This window comes from Harmonia axyridis, chromosome 4 (genome assembly GCF_914767665.1).
Source record: "Harmonia axyridis chromosome 4, icHarAxyr1.1, whole genome shotgun sequence".
NCBI classification, from domain to species: domain Eukaryota; kingdom Metazoa; phylum Arthropoda; class Insecta; order Coleoptera; family Coccinellidae; genus Harmonia; species Harmonia axyridis.
This window is the reverse complement of record NC_059504.1, coordinates 22,387,918-22,412,103: the sequence shown is the minus strand read 5'-3', so window position 1 is coordinate 22,412,103 and position 24,186 is coordinate 22,387,918. Positions and strand designations below refer to the sequence as shown.

The 24,186-nt window shown below is 33.5% G+C and overlaps 1 protein-coding gene across 3 annotated transcripts; it reads right to left on the bottom strand.

The window, feature by feature from the left end:
- Positions 1 to 3,251: 3,251 nt before the first annotated feature.
- On the bottom strand, positions 3,252 to 16,105 carry LOC123678031 (zinc finger protein 64-like). Of its 3 annotated transcripts, none has more exons than XM_045614802.1 (2): positions 15,902 to 16,088; positions 3,252 to 4,152 (listed from the first exon to the last, which is right to left on the bottom strand). In XM_045614802.1, the coding sequence occupies exons 1-2, from the start codon at positions 15,967 to 15,969 to the stop codon at positions 3,294 to 3,296; spliced, it is 927 nt and encodes a 308-aa protein (XP_045470758.1). In that variant the 5' UTR covers positions 15,970 to 16,088; the 3' UTR covers positions 3,252 to 3,293. The 3 variants fall into 3 exon arrangements, with proteins under 3 accessions (XP_045470758.1, XP_045470757.1, XP_045470756.1); XM_045614801.1 differs by lacking the exon at positions 15,902 to 16,088 and adding an exon at positions 4,347 to 4,514; XM_045614800.1 differs by lacking the exon at positions 3,252 to 4,152 and adding an exon at positions 13,848 to 15,706 and having other exon boundaries at positions 15,902 to 16,105.
- Positions 16,106 to 24,186: the final 8,081 nt, after the last annotated feature.

Below are 24,186 nucleotides of genomic sequence, written 5' to 3'. Positions count from 1 at the left end.
TCATGGAAACCCAAGGAGGTCGTCAAAGGCGTTGGTAAAATTGACAACCTCCTCAAGGGCCTCGGCCTTTACCTCTCGGGTATCCAGGACCGGAACCATATCAATGGTTTTTAGGCCAGCCAGCTCTGGACACTTGCTTCTGATCCACACAGCCTGCAAATCTCATCTGCTGACTTTCCTATAATTTCCACTTCAGCAGTCCCACCATCACCCGAAGCTCTGCTCGTGACAGCTTCAAGAGCTTTCTGACGTTTGTCCAGTGGGTTATTCTGTTATTCAACTCCCATTGCTGGACCGCTGCCTTATATTTCCTAGCCCACAGAGAGCGTCAGGTCCAGCAAATGTTAACCTTGATGCACTTTTTGCAAGTTCATCGGCTTTTTCGTTTCCTTCAACACCACAGTGCCGTGGTACCCAAAGTAGAGTCACTTTATTGCCTCTGGTCAGTTGCCTTATGGTGTTACGGCACTCCCAGGTCAACAGGGACCCCTGGCAGTACGATTCCAGGAATCTCAGCCTGGACGTCTGTGGTGATGTAGACATGCCCCCCTTGAGGTTCATGTTAAGACTCTCCTGAGCGCATACGTAAACAGCCAGTATCTCGGTCTGTAAAATAGAGGGCTCACTAGCCAGGGATTTAGGTCCATATACCCCAATGCCAGTACCTCTCTCTGATTTTGATCCATCGATGAACCATTTGGATGACTTGTTATCCAAATGATTTACGAAACTTATTGCACTAGGACGGTCAGTTTCAAAATCGGAGTTGGTTGGCATAACATCTAATGGTTTTGCCAAGAGGTTTGAATCTAGTTGATTAAATATCCTCATATGTCCAACCCAGTTTCCAGGTAGGAGCTTTCCATTGAGGGAAATTCTTCTTGCTTCCAGCAGGCTACATTTCCTCACATGTATGTTGAGAGGGTAACGAACAACCTCATAAGTAGTATCTAATCGAATGATAAACCCAGCTAAAAAATAAAAATTACCGATGAGAACATCATTGAGGGAAGACCTAAGTAGAATTTTTTGGACTTAGCGAGAATACTACCTACTCACAAAGTAAAATTTCAAAATTATGATCTGAACACATTTTGGCGGAAAGCTAGTGCCGAATATCCTGTTTCAACTGACAGAGTTTTGAAAATACTCTTTCTCTAATTCTGTGGCTAATCCGTACGTTCCATTCTGCCATATCTTGTAGAACAAAATCGTGCGAGAATATCTCAGATTCGCACAGATTTCATGGTTATATTTTATTATTTTATGTTTGTACTATGAACTGCCCTGCTCTATATTATCTGTCAAATTTATGATATAAAAAACTGTTCTGCCAACCCAATGCAAAAATCACTAAACGATATTTATGAAAATATTGTATTAATCTCAATAGAAATTCAGTGAATTGAAGAAAATAATATACAGTGCTCGTCAAAATTATGGAACAAATTAATTTTCTCAGAATAAAAATATTTGGCAACAAAATTCTGAAACAGGTCAATTTTTGTTTCACTTTTACCGAATTTTTATGCATTTTTGTTGCACCTTGTGCTATCTCAACCCTCTAAATTTTTTTAATAGAGAAAGTGGGTCATGTGGTACTTTTTTGGCAAGGTTTTTTCATCTTTTATATACGAGTGCAGAAATTTTTAAGAAAAAAATTTTTGTTCGCAAAATAATTTAGTTCAAAGAGGTTTTTAGTATGTGCGCTTTGTCATGGCTCATTTACTTTGAGACGATGGTACCTGATGAAATTTGTCACCGAATGAAAGTCGACCATTACAGTTTTGTTCATGCACAAATTTCAACGCCCTCACGTGAAAAATTAGAATGTGTGAAACACTGCGCTTCATTCATGATCTTAAGTAGGTAAGTTATTAGTTTGATTCAACTTATCTTGTAATGCACAATGATTCTCCGGGTGGTACTTCAATGCCGAAATGAATTTTCAATGTCACTCCATTTTTTTTCTCCATTGAAGGGTTCGTAGGGGTTGAAAGTTGTGCATGAACAAAACTGTAATGGTCGACTTTCATTCGGTGACAAATTTCATCAGGTACCATCGTCTCAAAGTAAATGATAAAGTGCACATACTGAAAGCCTCTTGAACTAACTAATTTTTCAAAAACAAAATTTTTTCTTGAAAAATTCTGAACGTCTCTAAAAAAGATTCAAAGACCTTGTCAAAAATGTACAACATGACCCTCTTTCCCAATTAAAAAAATTTGAAGGATTGATGGGGACGGCACAGGGTGCAACAAAAATCCTTCAAAAATGCATAAAAATTTTGTAAAAGTGAAACACTAATTGACCTGTTTCAGGATTTTGTTGGCAAATATTGTTCTTCTGAGAAAATAAAATTGTTCCATAATTTTTACGCGCACTGTATAATACTCGTATAGAAGGCTCATTTTATCACTCGTTACCTACTTCGTGGCTCGTTTTTGTATTTTGAACTCATAGATGAATATCAGCCTTTAATCAAACAGTTTAAAAAAAGTACTGAAAATTTCATACATGTGTTTGTTATTTTCCTTTTTATCATAAAATATTGAAGTACATATAGAAAAAACATGAAATAAATATCAATATAAAAAATTATGATAAACATCTGACGGAGGGATTCGAATCCGGGCTCATTAGTTTCGAAACATGAATAAAATGGTCAAAAATTCGTAACTCCGGATCTATGAAGGGTAAGAATTTGCAGCATAGTATTATTATCATTATAGTAACCAATGATCTCAATATCATAATATTATGGCTCCTTTCATCAAAGCTTTCGTTCGATAAAGCGATAAATCTCTTCATGCTTACCTACCTATGACATTTCTCCCGACACTTTTTTGGATCTAAAAATACAATTACAAGCTGCACACGAAGCAGTCATATTTAAAAAATTTTATTAGTTCCTGAATAAGCACAGGAATTACAACAAACACTTAGTAATCGGTAAACACCACAAGAAAACACACACAATCAATTCACGAAACCTTTGCTTTGCCATTACCTATTCTATCATTGCCACAATACACCGAAATCAATGTCTGTAACATCCCATCCATATTATTATACATATATGTCTATAAACAAGGATTGTATAAAAAATAGCCAATACCATCGGTTTTACAAAACAAATTTTAGGTTAGGGTATCCTTTCTAGATAGTCTTTATACAACGCTAATACTGGGCTCTAAAATAAAATATTTCATGAGTTCTTATTACATATTACTTAATGAAACAAAAAATTTGTTACAATGTGAATTTATTAGAACTTTAAAATTCATTTAATGTTATTCAACTTCCGAATGAACAGATTTCAAATGAGATTTTAAATTTATCTTCCGACTACAATTGTACTCGCATAAGTGACATTTGTGTTTCTTCATATTTAAATGAATTGATTCTATATGTCGTTTAAGGTGTTCTTTTCGAACTGCTGCATAGTCACAAAAGTGGCATTTGTATTTTTTTATGTTTAAATGAATAGAGTCTATATGATTTTGAAGGTGTGTTTTTTGAATATATGCATGGTCACATAAGTGGCACTTATGTTTCTTTATATTTAAATGCATTGATTCTATATGCTCTTGGAGATGTCTCTTTTGTACTGATCTATAATCACATAGGTGACATTTATGTTTTTTTAAGTTTAAATGAGCTGAATTCATATGTTGACTTATGTATCCTTTGTATGCTGTGGCATAATCACATTTTTCACATTTATACTTCCTCAAATTCAAATGGACCGCATCTATATGCTTTTTAAGGTTCATATTTTGAGCAGAAGCAAAATTGCACAAGTGACACTTATGTTTCTTCAAATTTAAATGAATAGATTCCACATGAGTTTTTAGAGTGCTCTTTCGAGCTGCTGCGTAATCACATAGATGACACTGATATTGCTTTATGTTCAAGTGAATTGAATCTATATGCTCTTTAAGGTTTTCATTTCTGGCTGAGGCAAAATCACAAAAGTCACAGTTATATATCTTTGGATTGATATCCTTGGGAGATTCATTTAATTTCAAATTTTCACATTTTTGTGGAGTTCTTATTGTCTCAGCAGATTCCTCATTTCCTTCAACAAATTGTTCAACAGCTTCAATATTTGGTTTATAAGTTAATCTTTCATCATCTATGTACTGAGCACTGAAACAAATCAACAAAGTGTAATAACATAATTTCTGATCTCATCATGTTATCAACTTCAATGAAACAAGTAGAAAATCTTTCAAATACCCAAATATCCAGTTTTTAATCTGAAGATTATTTGTAAGTAGTAGGGTGAATATTTTCATATAACTATCTATATTTTCAGAAAATAAAGTGAATAAAATACTTACTTGTAGCTGAATAATGATTCTTTGATCTCATCTTGATCAACTTCTACTTTAAATATTTCCATCTCCATCTTGATCTTAAAGTTTTTCAAGTTAAATGTGAAATTTTTTGAAAATTGCTTGCAATTTGTTGATATGTTTGACTTTGACAGCACAGCAGAGAAGTTTTGAGGATCATAGACAAACTACGGAGTCAGAGAGTAGAGTAATTCATATTTTTATGACAGATATTTCCTTAGAATATTAATAAGTAACCAATCTGGGTACATGCTAAATGCGAACCCATTAAATCACCAATAAGTGATTTGAGAAGAAGAAGAAGAATTAATAATTTCTAAGGATATTTCTATGCTATGAAATATCAATGCTGCTGCCCTTAGCGGAAGAATCATGAACTATTATATGATAGAGCAAACCATAAAATATTTAATCAGTTTTTATTATTGAGGAAACAAAAGCAAACAATTCATCACAATGTGGCTTCATCAAATTTCACATTCCATTTAACATATGTAACCTCAAATATTATGTCGTGCTCATGTTGGCAACCCAGAGGTCCTTGCGAATAACTTTAATCTCTATGTCGCCAGCGTGCATTCGGAATATTCACATAATTCAAATAATATACAGGATGTTTCATGAATGATGTACATGCCTTCAAGACAGATGCAGGACGTTTTGGTGATTCTGAAACATGTCCTAACTATATTAGTTTGAGAGATACAGGCTTTATATATTTTATTAAAAACTCTTTATGTATTTTATCAAAAACTTTCAATCGACATAACTTTTGAACGCCTGCTTGGATCTTCATGAAAATTCGAGGTAATGAGTACAGGCCAATGCCTAATACCTATTTGAGGGAAGTCTGATCAACATTGTCTGGAACAACAAATATTTGTCAAATATACAAGACCTGTGTTAGAACTGTTCCCAAATAGTCAAATATGCATCAGAAACCCGAGCCGAAACATATTCAACAAAAAAACTGATGAGAAGTACCGAAATGAATACGAGGGATACTATTTATGTATTGAGAATTTGCAACACTTATATTGCAAGGTGAAATCTGATATTGACATCGTAAAATTTGACATTTTTTGTGTTATAAGTTTTCATAACGTTTTGACGTACGAGCACAATTTTTGTTGTTTACAGTAAATTCAAAATTTCATCTCCGCCAAAATATGGATTTAACTCGTGAAAATTTTCGAGCTTTGAAATTAAGACTTTCGACGTGGTTTATAACTTAAGAAAAAGGCATCTATTAACTAAATTCAACTTTTTTGGCGATGAAGCCACTGTGTATATCGGTGTAACACTGAATTCAAACGTGGGCGTAGTTCGCTAACAGAGATGTTAAAGAAGGTCGTCAAAAATCAGTCGTTTTGCCGGAAAATATTGAAGCTGTGCGAAAACTAATCGGAAAAGATCGTCATATAACAGATCAGGACATCGAGAGATGTTTTTGCATTAGTAAATATGACTAGCATACATAAGATTTTGCATGAACATTTGTGAGTTCGATAGCTCTGTGCAAGTTGGATTCCACATTTGTTGAATGATGCTCAAAAAATTGCTGCCGGTTGGTGCCGTAAAATGATTTCGAAATACAACTTTGGTGCATCCAAAGCGGTATACAACATCGTCACCTGGTGACGAGTCGTGAATTTATGCATACGACTCAGAAAGAAAAGTCCAGTCGGCATTTTGGGTGTTTAAATGTGAAGCAAGGCCAACAAAAGTTGTTCGTTCTCGAAGCGTTAAGAAACAAATGGTGGCGTCTTTCTTCACGAAAACTGGTCCTGTGGCAATTGTGGCTCATGAAAATCCAAAGATCCCAATTCAGAGTTTTATGAAACCAGGGCCCCCGCAACCGCGCGTGCACCGCACGTGGACGCCACTCTGAAAGGGCGCAAAAACCTCTTATAGACCGAATAAAGAACCGATGGACCAAAGGTTTTCGAAAAAGATTCTTTCAAATTTTTCAACAATTTTTTGTTCCAAACTTCTTTCTTGCAATTTATACAAGTTTCCGAACGTCGCAATCGGCATGAAATAGCCAGATATTGGTTTACAAAAACGCATACTCGATGCTAATCCTAGGGCTTTTTTTGCGCTATTTAAAGCTTAAATTTAACTGAAAATGATGCTGCTAAGGTTTCAAATAAAACAGTGGACCCTTTTGATATTGTAAAAGAACTTTATATATATTTCTCTTCATCCACAAAAAGATTGGAATGTTATAAAAAAGCATGATCCTCAGTTACGTCTAAAATCCCTAAGTGATACTAGATGCTCAAGTAGAATTGATGCTAAAGTTTCATTTTATTCAAATATGTGATAGCCTTTTAGAAATAGCAGAGAAGGATACTTTTAACATGGAAACCAGACATAAAGCAAGTTCTCTTTTATTAAATATTCATTCTTTCAAATTTATTTGAAGTATCATAATTTCTTATGATGTTTCATTCCAGATTAATATTGTAAGCAGCATGATGCAAAGTGTAGCGATTGACATTAAAGTGTGCCAAACCCATTTGAAGAATTTAGTTGATCATTTCAAAATTATAGGGATGATAATGTTCTCGATGAAAAACTTGCGGGAGCTGAAAAACTAGCGGCTGTTCTTGAGATAGATCAAGGTTTTTCTCCATTATATACTGTAAGACGAAAGTATAAACCAAAATTGTTCGATTATGAAAATAATTGATCAAGCACTAAGTTCCTTAAATAGTAGATAACGTTAACGTTTTTTGTTTTATTTGTGATATTCTTAAATTGAATGACAAATATCTATTGAAATGCTGTCATGCTCTTCAACAAAAGCTAACTGATGACAGAAAAAAAAGAGACTGACGTGAAAGAAAATGATTTATTCAACGAGATAAAAGCCCTAAGATTGTTTTCATTATCTGAAGCGAAAATCCTCTTGAAATTCTACAATATATTTTTGAAAATAATCTAACTTCTTCTCTACCGAATCTTAGTATTGCCTCAAGAATCCTTCTCACTTTACCTGTGTCCTGTGTCTGTTGCTTCTGGTGAGAGATCATTTACTGAATTAAAATTTTTAAAAACTATTTGAAGTCTACCATGTCTTAAGAAAGATTTTCTGGATTGGCAATCTTAGATATAGAGCAAGAGATACTCGCTAAAATTGATTGATTGATAATATAAAAGAATTTGCAGCAGCCAAATCTAGAAAAACATCCATTCAATTTCTGGATTGATCCTAATTAAATGTTTATGCCTTTATGAATAATTTATAGAAGAATACAGCTTAAGTTTTGAAACACATTTGAAATGTATTATGTTACAAATAACACCATAAAGTTCTTAAGGCAATGAAGGTTGCTGATAGGTTTTCAACCATTCTACACTAAATTCTCATCAAAACTTCAAAAAAAAAATTTCCGATTATACAGTAGTACTTTTCTCCACCTCCCCCCTTTAAGGGGCGCCAAAATATGTTCCGCACGAGGGCGTTGATGTCCCTTGCGGGGGCCCTGTATGAAACCATTAGTTTGCATGAAGTTTTCGGTAAATTGAGAGAAACAAACCCAAAACGACGAATCATCTTGCTTAATGACAATGCGAGCTCACACACATCAAATGCAATGAATGGACATATAATGGACACACAAAAAATCAAATTGATGGGTCATCCGCTTTACATCCCCGAATGACTTTCTTCCCAGAGATTAAAAATAAACTAAATAAATTTTATTATTTTTTATTATTATTATTACTAGCTGACCCGGCGAACTTCGTACCGCCCTATATAATCAAGAAATACCTGTTACCTTTTTATCTTAATTAAGTTAATTTCTTTATTAAGTATTGCTGTTGGTATATTAATAAATCAAAATTATTCCAAAAACAAAGTGTTTATTATTCTAATGCTTTATGATACACAATATTCTTAGTTTTATTTTCTGGCGTTTAACTTGACCGTTCGAGCAACACAATGCAGGGGCTTCATTTTTAAACTTAAATGCCTTGCAATATTGACAATCAACTTCCATTGGTCCACTAGCAACGATATGCAGTGTACTGTAGTCAATTTCTTTGTTATAATTAAATGCAGCTCTATAGGGGTTAAACGCAACACTTCTATTTTGTTGGTTCCGGTTCTATCGATTCCGTTCAACTTCATTCCGCGTTTCACGTTGCTCATCAGTTTGACTTGCTCTTGTATTTCTTTGACTTGCAGCATTACGGGTTCTGCGACTTAAGTTTGTACGTATAATTGCCGGCATTTTTAGAAACAAAAATTCAACTGAAAATAAAAAAAAACTATAGTCCCTATTCTTTTGTAAAAGTATGAAAATGGTCTATCAAAACTTTCCAACACTATATTAATTTGACTAACCTTGTTGAACAAACACTTCAGAAAAAAACACACACTACAAATTATCCTGTAGAAACCAATGTGAAAAATACACTAAGAAATGGTAAATGAATTATGTAGGTACTTTGTTATTATAACTCCGACCACAGACCAACTCCGACCGATATATTTGCAAAGAGCTTGTAAACTACGTTTCTTTGTTTTAATGTCAACTACGTGAATATTACTGCCAGTGACACATTATTTTATTGAAAAAGTTTACAAAAAGCATGTAATTTACACTTCTTCGTTTTAATATCAACTACGTGAATATTATTATTACTGCCAGTGACACATTATTTTATTAAAAAAGTGAAATGTTCTAGTTTCCTGTGCAACTTTAGTATTATTTTCTTACATAAGAACCTTCTCCTAATAATAACAAATACAACAAAAAAAGAATTAGTGAAATCGGTCCAGCCATTCACGCGTGATGCCGTGACCAAGGGAATAAGGGATTCATTTTTATAAATATAGATAGATAACTACGTGGACAACGATTTTCATCACCCGAAGATGCGGTTGAGGCCTTCAAAATGCATGTTTTAGAACTACCATCCTCTTACTGAAAAAAATGTTTCGAATGATGGTTCAATCGTATGCAAAAGTGTATAGATCTTGAAGGCAATTATTTTGAAAAGCAGTAAAAATATTTTTCATCAAAATCGCTTGTTTATTTTTTGTATACTCAATACATAAACAGCAACCCTCTTATGCAGCGAACAATGAAATGGGTAACACTGAGGGACCAGATAAGGAGCAGCCGAACAAAGAGAAACTACAGGTGGACGATGTAGTCAGGTGGATAAGATCTAGAAGAAGAGAATGGAGAGATCAAGTAGAGAGGATGTCAGTGGCGTACCCAAGGGAGCATAAGGGGGATATATCCCCCCCAGAAGGAATATTCATTATATGTAACAACCTTATATATATATCACAATCTTATTATGAGTAAGCAAAATTCTTTGGAAAACTTCTTCAAAAGAAGGAAAAATTGAAAATTTTTTTCTTTATCCCCCCCCAAGGCTTATGTCTGGGTACGCCACTGGAGGATGGGCGATATCAGAATTGTAAATTGGGCGGAAGATCACGTGCCACAATGGAAAAGACATCCAGGTCGGCCACCCAAGAGGAGGTATGAGAGTGGACGTCAGGATCAACTGAGACGGACAGCAGAAATAACAGGACTAGTCCTAACTAAAGTAGTAGAAGAATAAGTTTCTACCGTACTACAACACTGCTTACGGAAACTGGAGTTGGCCATATGCGGAACCTTTCCAGTCTTCAATTTCTGATCTTATGTCCCCTCCTGTTATTATGTACCCTAAGACCGATATCGATGGTCTCTCTAACACCCAGTCCATATTATTCTATGTTTTTGATTGGGGCTAACTAAAAATTATATGGATTTACTACTAGTTACTACTCGTAGCAGACACATATCAATCAGCAAAGTATTACTTTTCCTGCCTAGGCTTCAAAATGATTATTCTCAATTCGAATAAAACATTTTTCATATTTTGACAATAAATATTTTTGCCACCTTCCTTATTTCTGGAGGAGTAAGTACTTCTAATTCACTATCACTGTCCATAATTTGAATATTTATCCGATATTTTTCCAAAAAACTGCCAGTTTTCAATCTATAATTATCATGGACATATACATTTCCATAGCTATGAACTATCAGCCGCGGCAGTCAATCTACTAGTTGCCTAGTAAAACAAATAACTATTATTCATGACATGTTTTTTATACAAGAACCAAAAATATCTACTCAATATGTTTCAATAACAGTAGAAGGTCAAGAATATATGTCGGAAATATCCAAGATCATTGAGGGTGTTCCCCAAGGCAGCCACCTCGGACCCATACTGTTTTTACATCAATGAACGTTTGGTGTGAGTCACACAATTGAAATTGAATACTGAGAAAACCGAGCTTATACTTTTCTCACATAAGCCTCAATTACCTGAGGGCTTACAATTTTTGGACAAAGAGATACAACTAAAACATTGTAACAAATTTTTGGGAGTTACTGTGTACCAACACTAATTGGTTTGAACATATTCAACAACTTTGTAAATCGCTAAATAAAGTTTTATATACCTTGTGCGTCCTCAAATCTGAATTCGAAGTAGATTTTTTGAAAAACCTAACCTATATTATTATGTATGTATTATTCAAACTTTCAGGCTCTCATGAGTTATGGATTGGTGATCTGGGGCAGTAGTCAAGAATCCAATTGTGTGTTCCGAATTCAAAAACTCGCCATGAGGTATATTTTCAACTTGAAGTTTGGGGAAACTTGTTGAGGCATTTTCAGAGAAAATAACATTCTCACTTTACCAGATTTGTACATCTACAAGTGTTTAATTTCTTATTTAAGCAACCGGAATATTTCAGTAAGTTCAACAAGACAAGTTGCCATAACACAAGACATAATATTTTTTTTATCCTCGTCATTATCTAGCATATACTGAAAAATCTTCAGCATATAGTATAAAACTGTTAAATTCACTACCAGTAGGTACAGAGAAATAGGTGATTTCAAATTGTTTCGGAAAGAGATTCACAGTTTATTGCTTCATCAAGAACCTTATAACATTTCAGAGTTCCTCTCAGGATTGACTTGATTAATTTTTTTTCAAATTTATTATTTCATTTGTATTTTGGTTGTTTTACATTTCTCAATTATATTGTATTGAAATGTAATGATTTTTGGATAATAAATTATTATTATCGTTCAATTTTGGTGGCAATTTCGTTAGTGAGTAATGATATGTCCTACATATAGGCCATAATGATTCTTTTTTATATGGGAACATTATACTTTTCATATTTAATAGGCATGCAGAAAGAGAATTAAATATGATTATATCCTTAAAATGCAGGGAATATATCTTTTATGGAGGCACAATAATAGGTTTTTACCAATCCTAGGTAATTATGAAAAGAAGATAATTACTAGTACAAAATTTGATTGGGATACTACAAACCAACACGCGCATGTAAATTCGGCTCCAAAGAACAGATGTGCACCGATACAGTGGCGAACCCAAGGGGATGAGGGAGATATATCCTCTCCCAGGAGCAATATCCATAATAAGTCACAACCTTATATATCAAAATATTATTATCAGTGTGCAAACCTTTTAAAAAAACTTTGTCAAAAGAAGAAAAATTAATGCAGGCGAATCTTCAAGTTTTTTCGTTTGAATATAGCAGCTTACACTTTGAAAGGTGAAAATCAATCTCAAAAAGTATCTGTGAATGAATAATCAATTTTTTTTTATCAATTTTTTGCAAGTTCATCGGCTTTTTCGTTTCCTTCAACACCACATTGCCCTGGTACCCAAAGTAGAGTCACTTTATTGCCTCTGGCCAGTTGCCTTAAGGTGTTACGGAACTCCCAGGTCAACAGAGACTCCTGGCAGTGCCAGTACGATTCCAGGGATCTCAGCGTGGTCTGGCTGTCCGTGGTGATGTAGACATGCGCCCCCTTGAGGTTCATTTCAAAACACTCCAGAGTGCATACGTAAATAGCCAGTAAAATCGGTCTGTAAAATAAAGGGCTCACTTCCCAGGGCTTTAGGTGCATATACCCAAATGCCAGTACCTCTCTCTAATTTTGATCTATCGATGAACCATATGGATGACTTTCTGTCCAAACGATTCACAAAACCTATTACACTAGGACAGCCTGTTTCAAAATCGGAGATGGTTGGCATAACATCTAATGGTTTTGCCAAGAGGTTTGAATCTAGTTGATTAAATATCCTCATATGTCCAACCCAGTTTCCAGGTAGGAGCTTTCCATTGAGGGAAATTCTTCTTGCTTCCAGCAGGCTACATTTCCTCACATGTATGTTGAGAGGGTAACGAACAACCTTATAAGTAGTATCTAATCGAATGATGAAGAATTTCTCAGATTCGCACAGATTTCATGGTTATATTATTATTAAAAAAACTGTTCTGCCAACCCAATGGAAAAATCACCAAACGATATATATGAAAATATTGCATTAATTCAAAAAAAAAATTCAATAAATTGAAGAAAATAATATATAATACTCTTATAGAAGACTCATTTCATCACTTGTTCATTCAAAAACTAGTTACCTACTTCGTGGAATTTTAAACTTGTGGAAGAATATTTGCCTTCACCTGACGGTGTAAAAAAGTACTGCAAATTTTATACAAGAGTTTTATTTTCCTTTTTATCATAAAAAAAATGGAACAAACATAAAACAGATATCAATATAAAACATTATGATAAACATCTAACGGAGGGATTCGAATCTGGGCTTATTAGTTTCGAAACATGAATAAAATAGTCAAAAACTCATAACTCCGGATCTATAAAGGGTAGGAATTTGCTGCCTAGTATTCATTATCATTAATTATAAGTAATTCCTGGGCACAGAACATCAAAATACAAACAATCTCCCAACTGTCAGGGGATTATTCTATTCAATCATTTACCAGTCTCTATAAGAAGTAGAAATATGTACTATTTCAAAAAATTAGTTAAGAATCTGTTACTGAATAAATGTTACTACTCTGTAAGAGAATATTTAGAGGACAATGACTCAAAACTATACGAGTAACAGTCAATTGCAAATTTTGTTTAGTTTAATCTTTTTGAATTTTCTTTCTTTTGCTTTATTATAACCTGTCCTATACTTGTTTGTCTTAAAGGATCAATAAATGTTATTATTATTATAGTAACCAATGATCTCAATATCATAATATTATGGCTTCTTCCATCAAAGCTTTCGTTCCATAAAGCGATAAATCTCTTCATGCTTACCTACCTTTGACATTTAACTCCCGACACTTTTTTGGATCCAAAAATACTATTACAGGCTGCACACGAAGCAGTCCTATTTAAAAATTTTTATTATTTTCTGAATAAGCACAAGAATTACAACGAATACTTTATAATCCGTAAACACCACAAGAAAACACACACAATCAATTCACAAAACATATGCTTTGCCATTAACTATTCTATCATTGTCACAATACACCGATATCAATGTCTGTAACATCCCATCCATATTATTATACATATAAGTCTATGAACGAGGATTGTATAAGAAATAGCCAAATGCTGCATAGTCACACAAGTTGCATTTGTGTTTTTTTATATTCAAATGGATTGAGTCTATATGATTTTGAAGGTGTGTTTTATGAACAGATGCATAGTCACATAAGTGGCATTTATGTTTTTTTTATATTTAAATGCTTCGATTTTATATGTTTTTGAAGACTTCTCTTTTCCACTGATCTATAATCACATAGGTGACATTCATGTTTTTTTAAGTTTAAATGAACCACTTCTATATGCCTTTTAAGGTTATCATTTCGAACACAAACAAAATCGCATAAGTGACATTTACGTCTCTTTAAATTTAAATGAATTGATTCTATATGATTTCTAAGGTCTACTTTTCGAAGTGCTGCATAGTCACACAAGTGGCATTTGTGTTTTTCTATTTTTAAATGGATTGAATCTATATGACTTTGAAGTAGTTGTTTTTTAACATATGCATGGTCACATAAGTGGCACTTATGTTTCTTTAAATTTAAATGAATTGATTCTACATGACCTTTAAGGTTATGTTTTCGAACTGCTGCATAGTCACACAAGTGGCATTTGTATTTTCTTATGTTCAAATGGTTTGAGTCTATATGACTTTGAAGGTTTATTTTCTGAATAGATGCATAGTCACAGAAGTGGCACTTAAATTTCTTTATATTTAAATGCATTGATTCTATATGCTCTCGGAGATTTCTCTTTTGAACTGATCTATAATCACATAGGTGACATTCATATTTTTTTAAGTTCAAATGGGCTGAATTCATATGTTGACTTAAGTATCCTTTGTATGCTGTGGCATAATCACATTTTTCACATTTATACTTCCTCAAATTCAAATGGACCGCATCTATATGCTTTTTAAGGTGATCATTTCGAACAGAAGCAAAATTGCATAAGTGACACTTATGTTTCTTCAAATTTAAATGAATTGATTTCACATGATTTCTAAGGTCTACTTTTCGAACTGCTGCATAGTCACACAAGTGGCATTTGTGTTTTTCTATTTTTAAATGGATTGAATCTATATGACTTTGAAGTAGTGCTTTTTTAAGATATGCATGGTCACATAAGTGGCACTTATGTTTCTTTAAATTTAAATGAATTGATTCTATATGATCTTTAAGGTTATGTTTTCGAACTGCTGCATAGTCACACAAGTGGCATTTGTATTTTTTTATGTTCAAATGTTTTGAGTCTATATGACTTTGAAGGTTTATTTTCTGAATAGATGCATAGTCACAGAAGTGGCACTTAAATTTCTTTATATTTGAATGCATTGATTCTATATGCTCCTGGAGATGTCTCTTTTGAACTGATCTATAATCACATAGGTGACATTCATATTTTTTTAAGTTCAAATGGGCTGAATTCATATGTTGACTTAAGTATCCTTTGTATGCTGTGGCATAATCACATTTTTCACATTTATACTTTCTCAAATTCAAATGGACCGCATCTATATGCTTTTTAAGGTAATCATTTCGAACAGAAGCAAAATTGCATAAGTGACACTTATGTTTCTTCAAATTTAAATGAATTGATTTTACATGAGTTTTTAGAGTGCTCTTTCGAGCTGTGATGTAATCACATAGTTGACACTTATATTGCTTTATATTCAAGTGAATTGAATCTACATGCTCTTTGAGGTTTACATTTCGGGCTGAAGCAAAATCACAAAAGTCGCAGTTATATTTCTTTGGATTGGTCTCCTTGGGAGACTCATTCAATTTCAAATTGGATAATATCTCATTTTCATATTTTTGTGGAGTTTCTATTGCAGATTCCTCATTTCCTTCTACAAATTGTTCAACAGCTTCAATATTTGGTTTATAAGTTAATCTTCCATCATCCATGTACTGAGCACTGAAACAAATCAACAAATTGTAACAACATAATTCTGATCACATTATATTATCGACTTGAATGAAACAAGTAGAAAATCTTTGAAATACCCAAATATCTAGTTTTTAATATGAAGATTTTTTTGTAAGAAGTAGGCTGAATATTTCCATAGATACTTTCTATATTTTCAGAAAATGAAGTGAATGAAATACTCACTTGTAGCTGAAATATGATTCTTTGATCTCATCTTGATCAACTTCTACTTTTAACATTTCGATCTCCATCTTGATCTTAAAATTTTTCAATGTAAATATGAAATTATTTGAAAATTCCTTGCAATTTTTGAAGCAATATGATGTACGTTTGACAGCAAAGAAGTTCTGCTGATCAGCTGATCATAGACATAGACAAACTACTGTGTCAGAGAGTAATTCTAATTTTTATGACAGATATTTCTATGCTATGAAATATCATAGGGCGAATTCGGAAAGTCAGCGCTGACGAATGCGTATTAAGCGCTGTGTCAACAACGCGTACTTGAATTACCGATGGTTCAGCGGACGATGGATCCCTCAGGTTAGGTTCTTAAATATTTCTTCACTGTGAAGTTAAGTTTGGTTAGGTTTAATATTAATATTATTTGATTATTGATTATTCTACATTTAACGGCTGTGAATTTGAATAATATTGAATTGTGGTGAAAGCTTTTTTACTCGAATTAAATAAATGAATATATACCTATATGTTTATTCCCAAATAAATCATCAATTACATGAATAATTTAATAAATAAATGAATGAACATCCTAAAACTCACAAAAGTCCATGGAAGTAATTGATAAAAGAAATGATTAAATGAACAGAATTGTTTAATTATTAATTAATAATGATGTATATTAATTATTGTTAATAGTTATTAAAAAAATATTTCCCGAACAAAAATTGTTGTATGAAAAGATTCTTCAAGGAAATTGTTTTCACAAAACAATAAAAAAATATATTTTTCAAATAATTATGTATTTGCTTTTCGAGGCAATAAATAAACATACTTTTATGTGAGGAAATGAAATAGATTAACTTTATTATCATTATTATTATTATTCATTTGAACTGTCGTTGAAATAGCATAAGAAAATAACATCACGGCATGCAGACAATTAGTTTTCTTATATTAATTCACAGACATTAAAACCATTATTTCGTTGAAAAAGCGTTAGTAAACTCAACGAAAATCTATACTTCAGCATAGAATGCAGCGCTCTTTCTCCAGCATTTTGCTGGTATAGCGCTGTTCATTCCTTTCAGCTACAGTGACTATATTACCACAGTGGCGATAACTGGCCATAAAACTGTCAAAAGTCCGCCATGTTTCGTCAAGACGTTTTTGGCGGTATTTTTGAATTGTATATCGGTAATTTACGGCAATATTTCATATTATGGGTCTCAATTTCTTTAGAAAGTAACATTATGTTTCATGAATTCGATCCAAGGTACGACATTGCAAATGAACTGAATCGTGCTATCTATTTTTACAAAGATACAGATCGAAAATATTGGTTATCTTTAACTTCTAACTTAAATAATTATTAAGAAAAAACTCAACAACTACATGCATAAGTAAAGATTATTATTTTCCAATAATAAATTCACCTGGAATGACCAGCCATGGGCTTACTGGCCATAATTCGTGTTTTTCGACTTCATTCTTAATCTGTAGACAACAAAACGTCTTATTATTTTGAATTCGATCTTCGATCCAATGTATAACATCTCAAATGAACTGGTAATCATGCTATCTATTATTCCGAAGATACAGATCGAAGAAAATATTGGTTATCTTTAACTTCTAACTTAAATTATTATTAAGAAAAACTCAAGAACTAGGTACATACAAATGTAAAGATTATTATTTTCCAATAATAAATTCACCTTGAATGATCAGCCATGGGCTTAATAGTCATAACATAACTCTCTATAGTTTTTTTCGACCTTTTTCTCAATCTGTAGGCAACAAAACGTCTTATTATTTTGAATTCGATCTTCGATTCAATGTATCACGTCTGAAATGAACTGAATCGTGCTATCTATTTTTCCGAAGATACAGATCAAAAATATTAGATATCTTCAAGTTCTAACTGAAATTATTATCAAGAAAAAACTCAACATCTGCATGCACAAGTAAAGATTATTATTTTCCAATAATAAATTCACCTGGAATGACCAGCTTATGTTGTGGCTTACTGGCCATAACTCGTGTTTTTCGACTTCATTCTTAATCTGTAGACAACAAAACGTCTTATTATTTTGAATTCTATCTTCGATCCAATGTTATAACATCTCAAATAATATAATAATAATAATAAGTTTATTCACCAAAAAAATGTTTTACATAGATAACAAAAGAATGAAATGAACTAGTAATCATGCTATCTATTATTCCGAAGATACAGATCGAAGAAAATATTGGTTATCTTTAATTTCTAACTTAAATTATAACTAAGAAATAACTCAAGAACTACAGACAAGTAGGAATTATAATTTTTTATTAATAAATTTACCTGGAATGACCACCCATGGGCTTACTGGCCATAACTCGTGTTTTTCGACTTCATTCTTAATCTATAGACAACAGAACGTCTTATTATTTTGAATTCGATCTTCGATCCAATGTATAACATCTCAAATGAACTGGTTATCATGCTATCTAGTATTTCGAAGGTACAGATCGAAGAAAATATTCGTTATCTTTAATTTCTAACTTAAATTATAACTAAGAAATAACTCAAGAACTACACAGAAGTAGGAATTATAATTTTTTATTAATAAATTTAACTGGAATGACCAGCCATAGACTTACTGGCCATAACTCTGGAAAGAAGTTTTTTTTTTTTATCTTATTCGCAATCTGTACACAACAAAACGTATTATAATTTTATGTTTCAAATTATGACAATGGTTTACAATTTCTGACCGAACAGCAATCATTTTATCAATATAAAACTTCTTTAGGTCTACATTTTGATTTTCAATAACATTTATATATTGAACAAAAATAGATTTTAATTTAATGAAAAAATTTAAGGTTGTTTCATTGCAGAAGAACAAAGAATGAGGCCTGAATCTTTTCAATTGTGTGAAATTTGAATATTTATTATTTGTAGGACTTTTTGATCTAACAGAGGAAATGCAAGTGTTACACACTCTCGAGGTTCTTTTGATGCTTGTTATCAGGTATCCACATATGTTATAAAAGGAATTGAGTTCAACACTTTTCGGAATTTTAACTGCATCATATTTATAGATATTTGGGGTAATAGTGTCTAAAAATCCTGAAAGAAACTCTCTATCATCATTGTCGTAACTACTATTACTTGGGTTTTTCAAATATTGTGCAACAGATATCAGCTTCAGGTTGTTTTTTACTTGCAGAGCATTGGGTACTATCTGCTTGCTTCTCAGTATTGTATAGGAAATGAAATATTGTAGGAACAGCATTGTTTCAACTCCCCATCAACTCTCACCTTCTCCCACATATCAGGAGCGAAGTGTGCCTGAAATATTTTATGTTTAATAATACGTATAACCATTTCTGGGTACCCTTAGAGCCCATATTAATTGCATAGAAATTATATTTCTTAGAAATTTAGTTTTTTTATTTGAAGATTAACTAGTAAAATGAATGGACTTACTTCACACAAATAAGAATTATTAGTGGGGAACCAGTTAGCTCGTCTTGTTCTTAATGCCCAATCATTTCGTCTGACAGGATCCCTTGGAAAGCATTTCATAATGAAACCCTTCTCTGTAGAATTTGAACATCCAACAGCTGCATTTTGAAATATGAAAAATTCGGATAATCGAAAGTCGAAGCCGGTAATTTCCACAAACTTGACAACTCAACTGCTGAACACGTTTTGACAAATAAACATAAACAAACTAAATCTGAAATCTGCGCAACTCCGACGAAACATGGCGGCCAACCAATAGAAAATGAGACACGAGTTGTCGCCACTGTGGTAATAATGTCACTGTACTTTCAGCGCATTCAACTTCGCTGACTTTCCGAAATCGCCCAATGATGCTGCCCTTAGCGGAAGAATCATGAAGAATCAACTATTATATGATAGAGCAAACCATAAAGTATTTAATGAGTTTTTCTCATTAATGAAAAAAATAATAATTCGTCACAATGTGGTTTCATCAAATTTCACATTCCATTTTTTAACATATGTAACCTAAAATATTATGTCGTGATCATGTTGGCAACCCAGAGGTCCTTGCGAATAACTTTAATCCCTATGTCACCAGCGTGTATTCGGAATATTCACATAATTCAACTAATATACAGGGTGTTTCACGAATGATTGTACAGGCCTTCAGGGCAGATGCAGGACATTCAGGGCAGATGCAGGACATTTTGGTGAGCCTGAATCAGTGCTCGAAACATGTCCTAACTATATTAGTAAGAGATACAGGCTTTATGTATTTTATCAAAAATCAGATAATTTGTTTTGTAGATATTCATTCAATCCCAATTTATCTTTCAGTGTATGGGAACGTGATTATGTTTATGCACAACAAGAATTAATATTTCAGTTGAACTGGTAGTTAATTATAGGGGAATACTGAAGTTCAGTACTACGATATTATTATTGTTTATTTTGCACATAGTGTGCATGCACAATACGTGATGGAACGTGAAATTTCTGGTATGTATGTACCTATCTTGTAAAAAATAGGTAAATTATCTATCGATTCCTGATTATTACAAGAGACCAGGAACTTTTAAAGGATCATTATCCTTTCGTAATGAAATTCTTTCACACCTTCTGAGGGACAAGGCCTAATTTTGTCAAAATCAAGACTAAATCTGCTGCGAAAAATTCACCCAAGAAGAAGAAACAAGAAGTTACTAAAATATTATTCAGTGACAATAAAACCCAGTGGTAAAGAAAACAAGAGCGTTGAAAAATAAAAGAGTCCATGACCACGAAGAGTCCGACACTAAATCGTTCATAAATTAATAAAAAAAATGAGGATGACGCTTTTTCCGTTCCAAACCTGGTGAACAGTGGCTACGTTGCATTCAATGTTTTCACTGGGCTCATACATCGTTTGCTACTGTTTCGAATAGAACCAAAACGTTTATTTGCGAACTCTGCATTTAAATATTATGTATGTCATTATGTCCATTACTATAGTGTGTCATTTTGTCCTTAGTATACGGACAAAATGGATTTTGTTAGAAGTCAAAATAACTTCTTATATCTTTTATTTTTGCAGTTCAATTCGATTTTCAGCTCATAATACTTGAAAACAATTAACCAAAGTTAGTATATAGTGCCAAAATGGGAGTATTATTGCAATACTTAAAAATATACAATACTAGCTTTGTTCTACCAAAAAAAAAATTAAAATTTTAACAGCTCCATCTGGGTGTTGCAGTTTCATGTGAATTCAAGTCAAGCAACAAATATCTCGAATCAAGTTAAGTTTAAGTATGTAATTTCTCACGATCTTGATTTTCAAGTCGAGTAGTTGGTTCAAATATCAAGCTACTTGACTTGATGAATCCCTAATCTCCATGTATACCTATAGACAGTTGATTGTCCCACATCAACCGAACATTCACCAATTCATTCCCTAAATGGATTCATCGCATGAAAAGTCATTCATTACATTCCTATACGAAGATAATCACTTCGTGAAAACAGGCTAATTTATGTCGGAAACTTTTCCGTTTTCCATCCGTTAGACATGATTCACAATGTTTACGCCGAATTTCATTGCAACCATATTTTTCCGGGCTTGGGTTATTTCCTCAGGTCATGCCATGACACAACCAGCAATCTCTCGTCTAACTACTGAATTAATATGGAAGATTCATGTCGGATGGTTTATTTCTTGGGTCGTGGAAAGACGTGAAACAGCCGTTGAATTACTTAGTTCACGGACATTGTTGACGGAAACTAAATTTTCATGTGAGGAGGGACTAATGCCGAGACCGTGGAGAATGATATTAGCCACCTCCACTGTGAAATATCGGACATGTAATTTTAAACTCTTATGTTGAAATTGTCCCGACTGCTTTGGGTCAAAAGATTATTTGTTTATTTATTTACTAATATCAATACTTACAATTCATATTTCTTTGCAATTGTCAAGAATTTCATAAAATAAAATTTATATAATATTTGCTTAAAATCCAAATATACAATAAAACGTAAAAAAAAACCAGCTAACAGCGGGACCAAACTGCTCTTACGTCACAATTTAAAAACTCATCGATACTATAAAAAGCACATTGAAGCAGCAGACTCTGAATTCTTTGCTTGAACTTATCTGTGCGCAAGTCATGAATAGTCGAAGGGATTCTATTAAGAAGCTTCATACCCACATAGAAAACACCACTTTGTGTTTTACTTAAGCGACATCTTTCAGTTCTAAATTGATATCTTCCTCGCGTATAATGATCATGATTAGACCCGATAATATCAAAGTTACCCCCATTCTTGTGCACAAATATCAACACTTCCAGAATATATAAAGAGGGGAATTTTAGAATTTTCCTATCTTTTTAGGAAGGCAGTTGGTCCGGACCGAGGTTCCGATGGAGATACTGAAGTTGATTGAGGAAGACAGCATAGATGTAATTGTCAAGTTTTTTAACAACATATACACATCTGGTATCCTCCCCAATGATTGGTTCGAATCCACATTTATCCCAATCCCAAAAATGAGTCAACCGCAAAAATGTAGCGACTATCGACCATAAAGCATCATGAGCCACATGCTGAAAACATTCTTACGGATAATACATTCACGGATTAGAAGGAATTGCGAGGAGGACATGGACGATTCCCAATTTGGTTTCAGAGGAAGGGCCTCGGAACTCGGGAAGCATTGTTCGGTTTCAATATCTTGTTACAAAAATGTACTCCGGTCAGGTGTAAATGCGGTCAGCACCGACTTCGGCCTAAGTATCAACGTACAAAAGACGAAAGTGATGGTTTTTAGCAGAAACGAACACGTGAATGTTAAATTAAATCTTAATAATCAGACGATTTCACTTGTCGAAAATTAGACTTACCTTGAATGTCAGATAACGGAAGACATGACAATGCCGCATTGAAAATGCCCGATCCACCTTCAACAACATGAGACCTCTACTATTGTAACGAAGTGAAATTCGTTACTAGAATCACCCGGTATAATTTAGCCCAGGTTAAGAATTCAATAATTATTTTATTAGAATCACCTGGTATAATTTACCCAGGTTTAGAATTCAATAATTGTTTTATTAGAATCACCCAGTATAATTTGCCCCAGGTTTAGAATTCCATCATTATTCTGCCAGTCATCTGAGTAGGTGAAAATAATATTTTAATTGAGAGCAGTGAAGGTATTTTTTTCGTCCAATTCAAAAATTTTCATTTGGAATAATTTCTGATTTATTTATTTCATGAAAATATAACGATGCAATTTAAAATATCAGCCTATGTATAAAAACTTTCGAGCGACAACGCGATAGACGTTATCTCTTCAATATGTTCTTTTTTACATGTTGTCGTTCGTTTTTCATAGGTACACCGCCGATTTCGAGACTCGAAATTTTCCCCTTCCAACCGAGAGTACAAGTGAAATATTTCGGAAAAGGAGGATTAGTCTCGCCGGTGTCTTCGAAGTATCAAGATATTTTCCGATTTACTCCTGTCGGCGTCTTCGAACTATATATTTTCATAGTTATTGAGCGGATTTTCTTGAGTAACAATTTAGAGTTTAATTTTTAGTTTGCAATTTTTCTTTTGAACGTTGGACGTTTTAGTGCCGTATTTTATATTCGTGAATTTGACACTTAGCCCGTACACGAAAAGAATTTGAGTTCGTGTAGTGAAGTGGGAAATTCTTAGGATTGGTAAGAACCGTTTTATTCCTGTCTGTATTATCGGTGACTTTCCTGTGTTCCATCGATACTTTCCGAGTGTGATTTATTTGTAATTTATTTTATTTCTTAGATCTTTCTTTCTCAAGTGGAGTTTGTCTGTTCGGTTCCTTATTGCGAGCAACTCTTATTTGGAACTACCAGGCAAAACTCCTTATCTTGGGGAGAGGGGTCGTTTATTTCCGATCTCCGGATCACTGCGGTCTTTAAGGTTAATTACCCTGTCCGGTCTGACTCGAGTCGTGAATTGGTGGATGCGCCGAAGTATACCCTGAGCGAAATTCATTTCTTAGATCTTTCTTTCTCAAGTGGAGTTTGTCTGTCCGGTTCCTTATTGCGAGCAACTCTTATTTGGAACTACTAGGCGGATATCCTTATCTTGAGGAGAGGGGTCGCTAATTTCCGATCTCCGGATCACGGCAGTGTTTTGGGCTAATTACCCTGTCCGGTCTGACTCGAGTCTAGAATTGGTGGATGCGCCAGAGTATACCCTGAACGAAATTTATTTCTTAGATCTTTCTTTCTCAAGTGGAGTTTGTCTGTCCGGTTCCTTATTGCGA

What these genes read in the sequence shown, in the direction of transcription:
- LOC123678031 (XM_045614800.1), bottom strand. Translation starts at nt 15,969, where the DNA reads ATGGAGATCGAAATGTTAAAAGTAGAAGTTGATCAAGATGAGATCAAA. An exon ending in GAATCATATTTCAGCTACAA is followed by an intron (nt 15,707 to 15,901) that starts GTGAGTATTTCA and finishes GATTTGTTTCAG; the next exon opens with TGCTCAGTACATGGATGATG.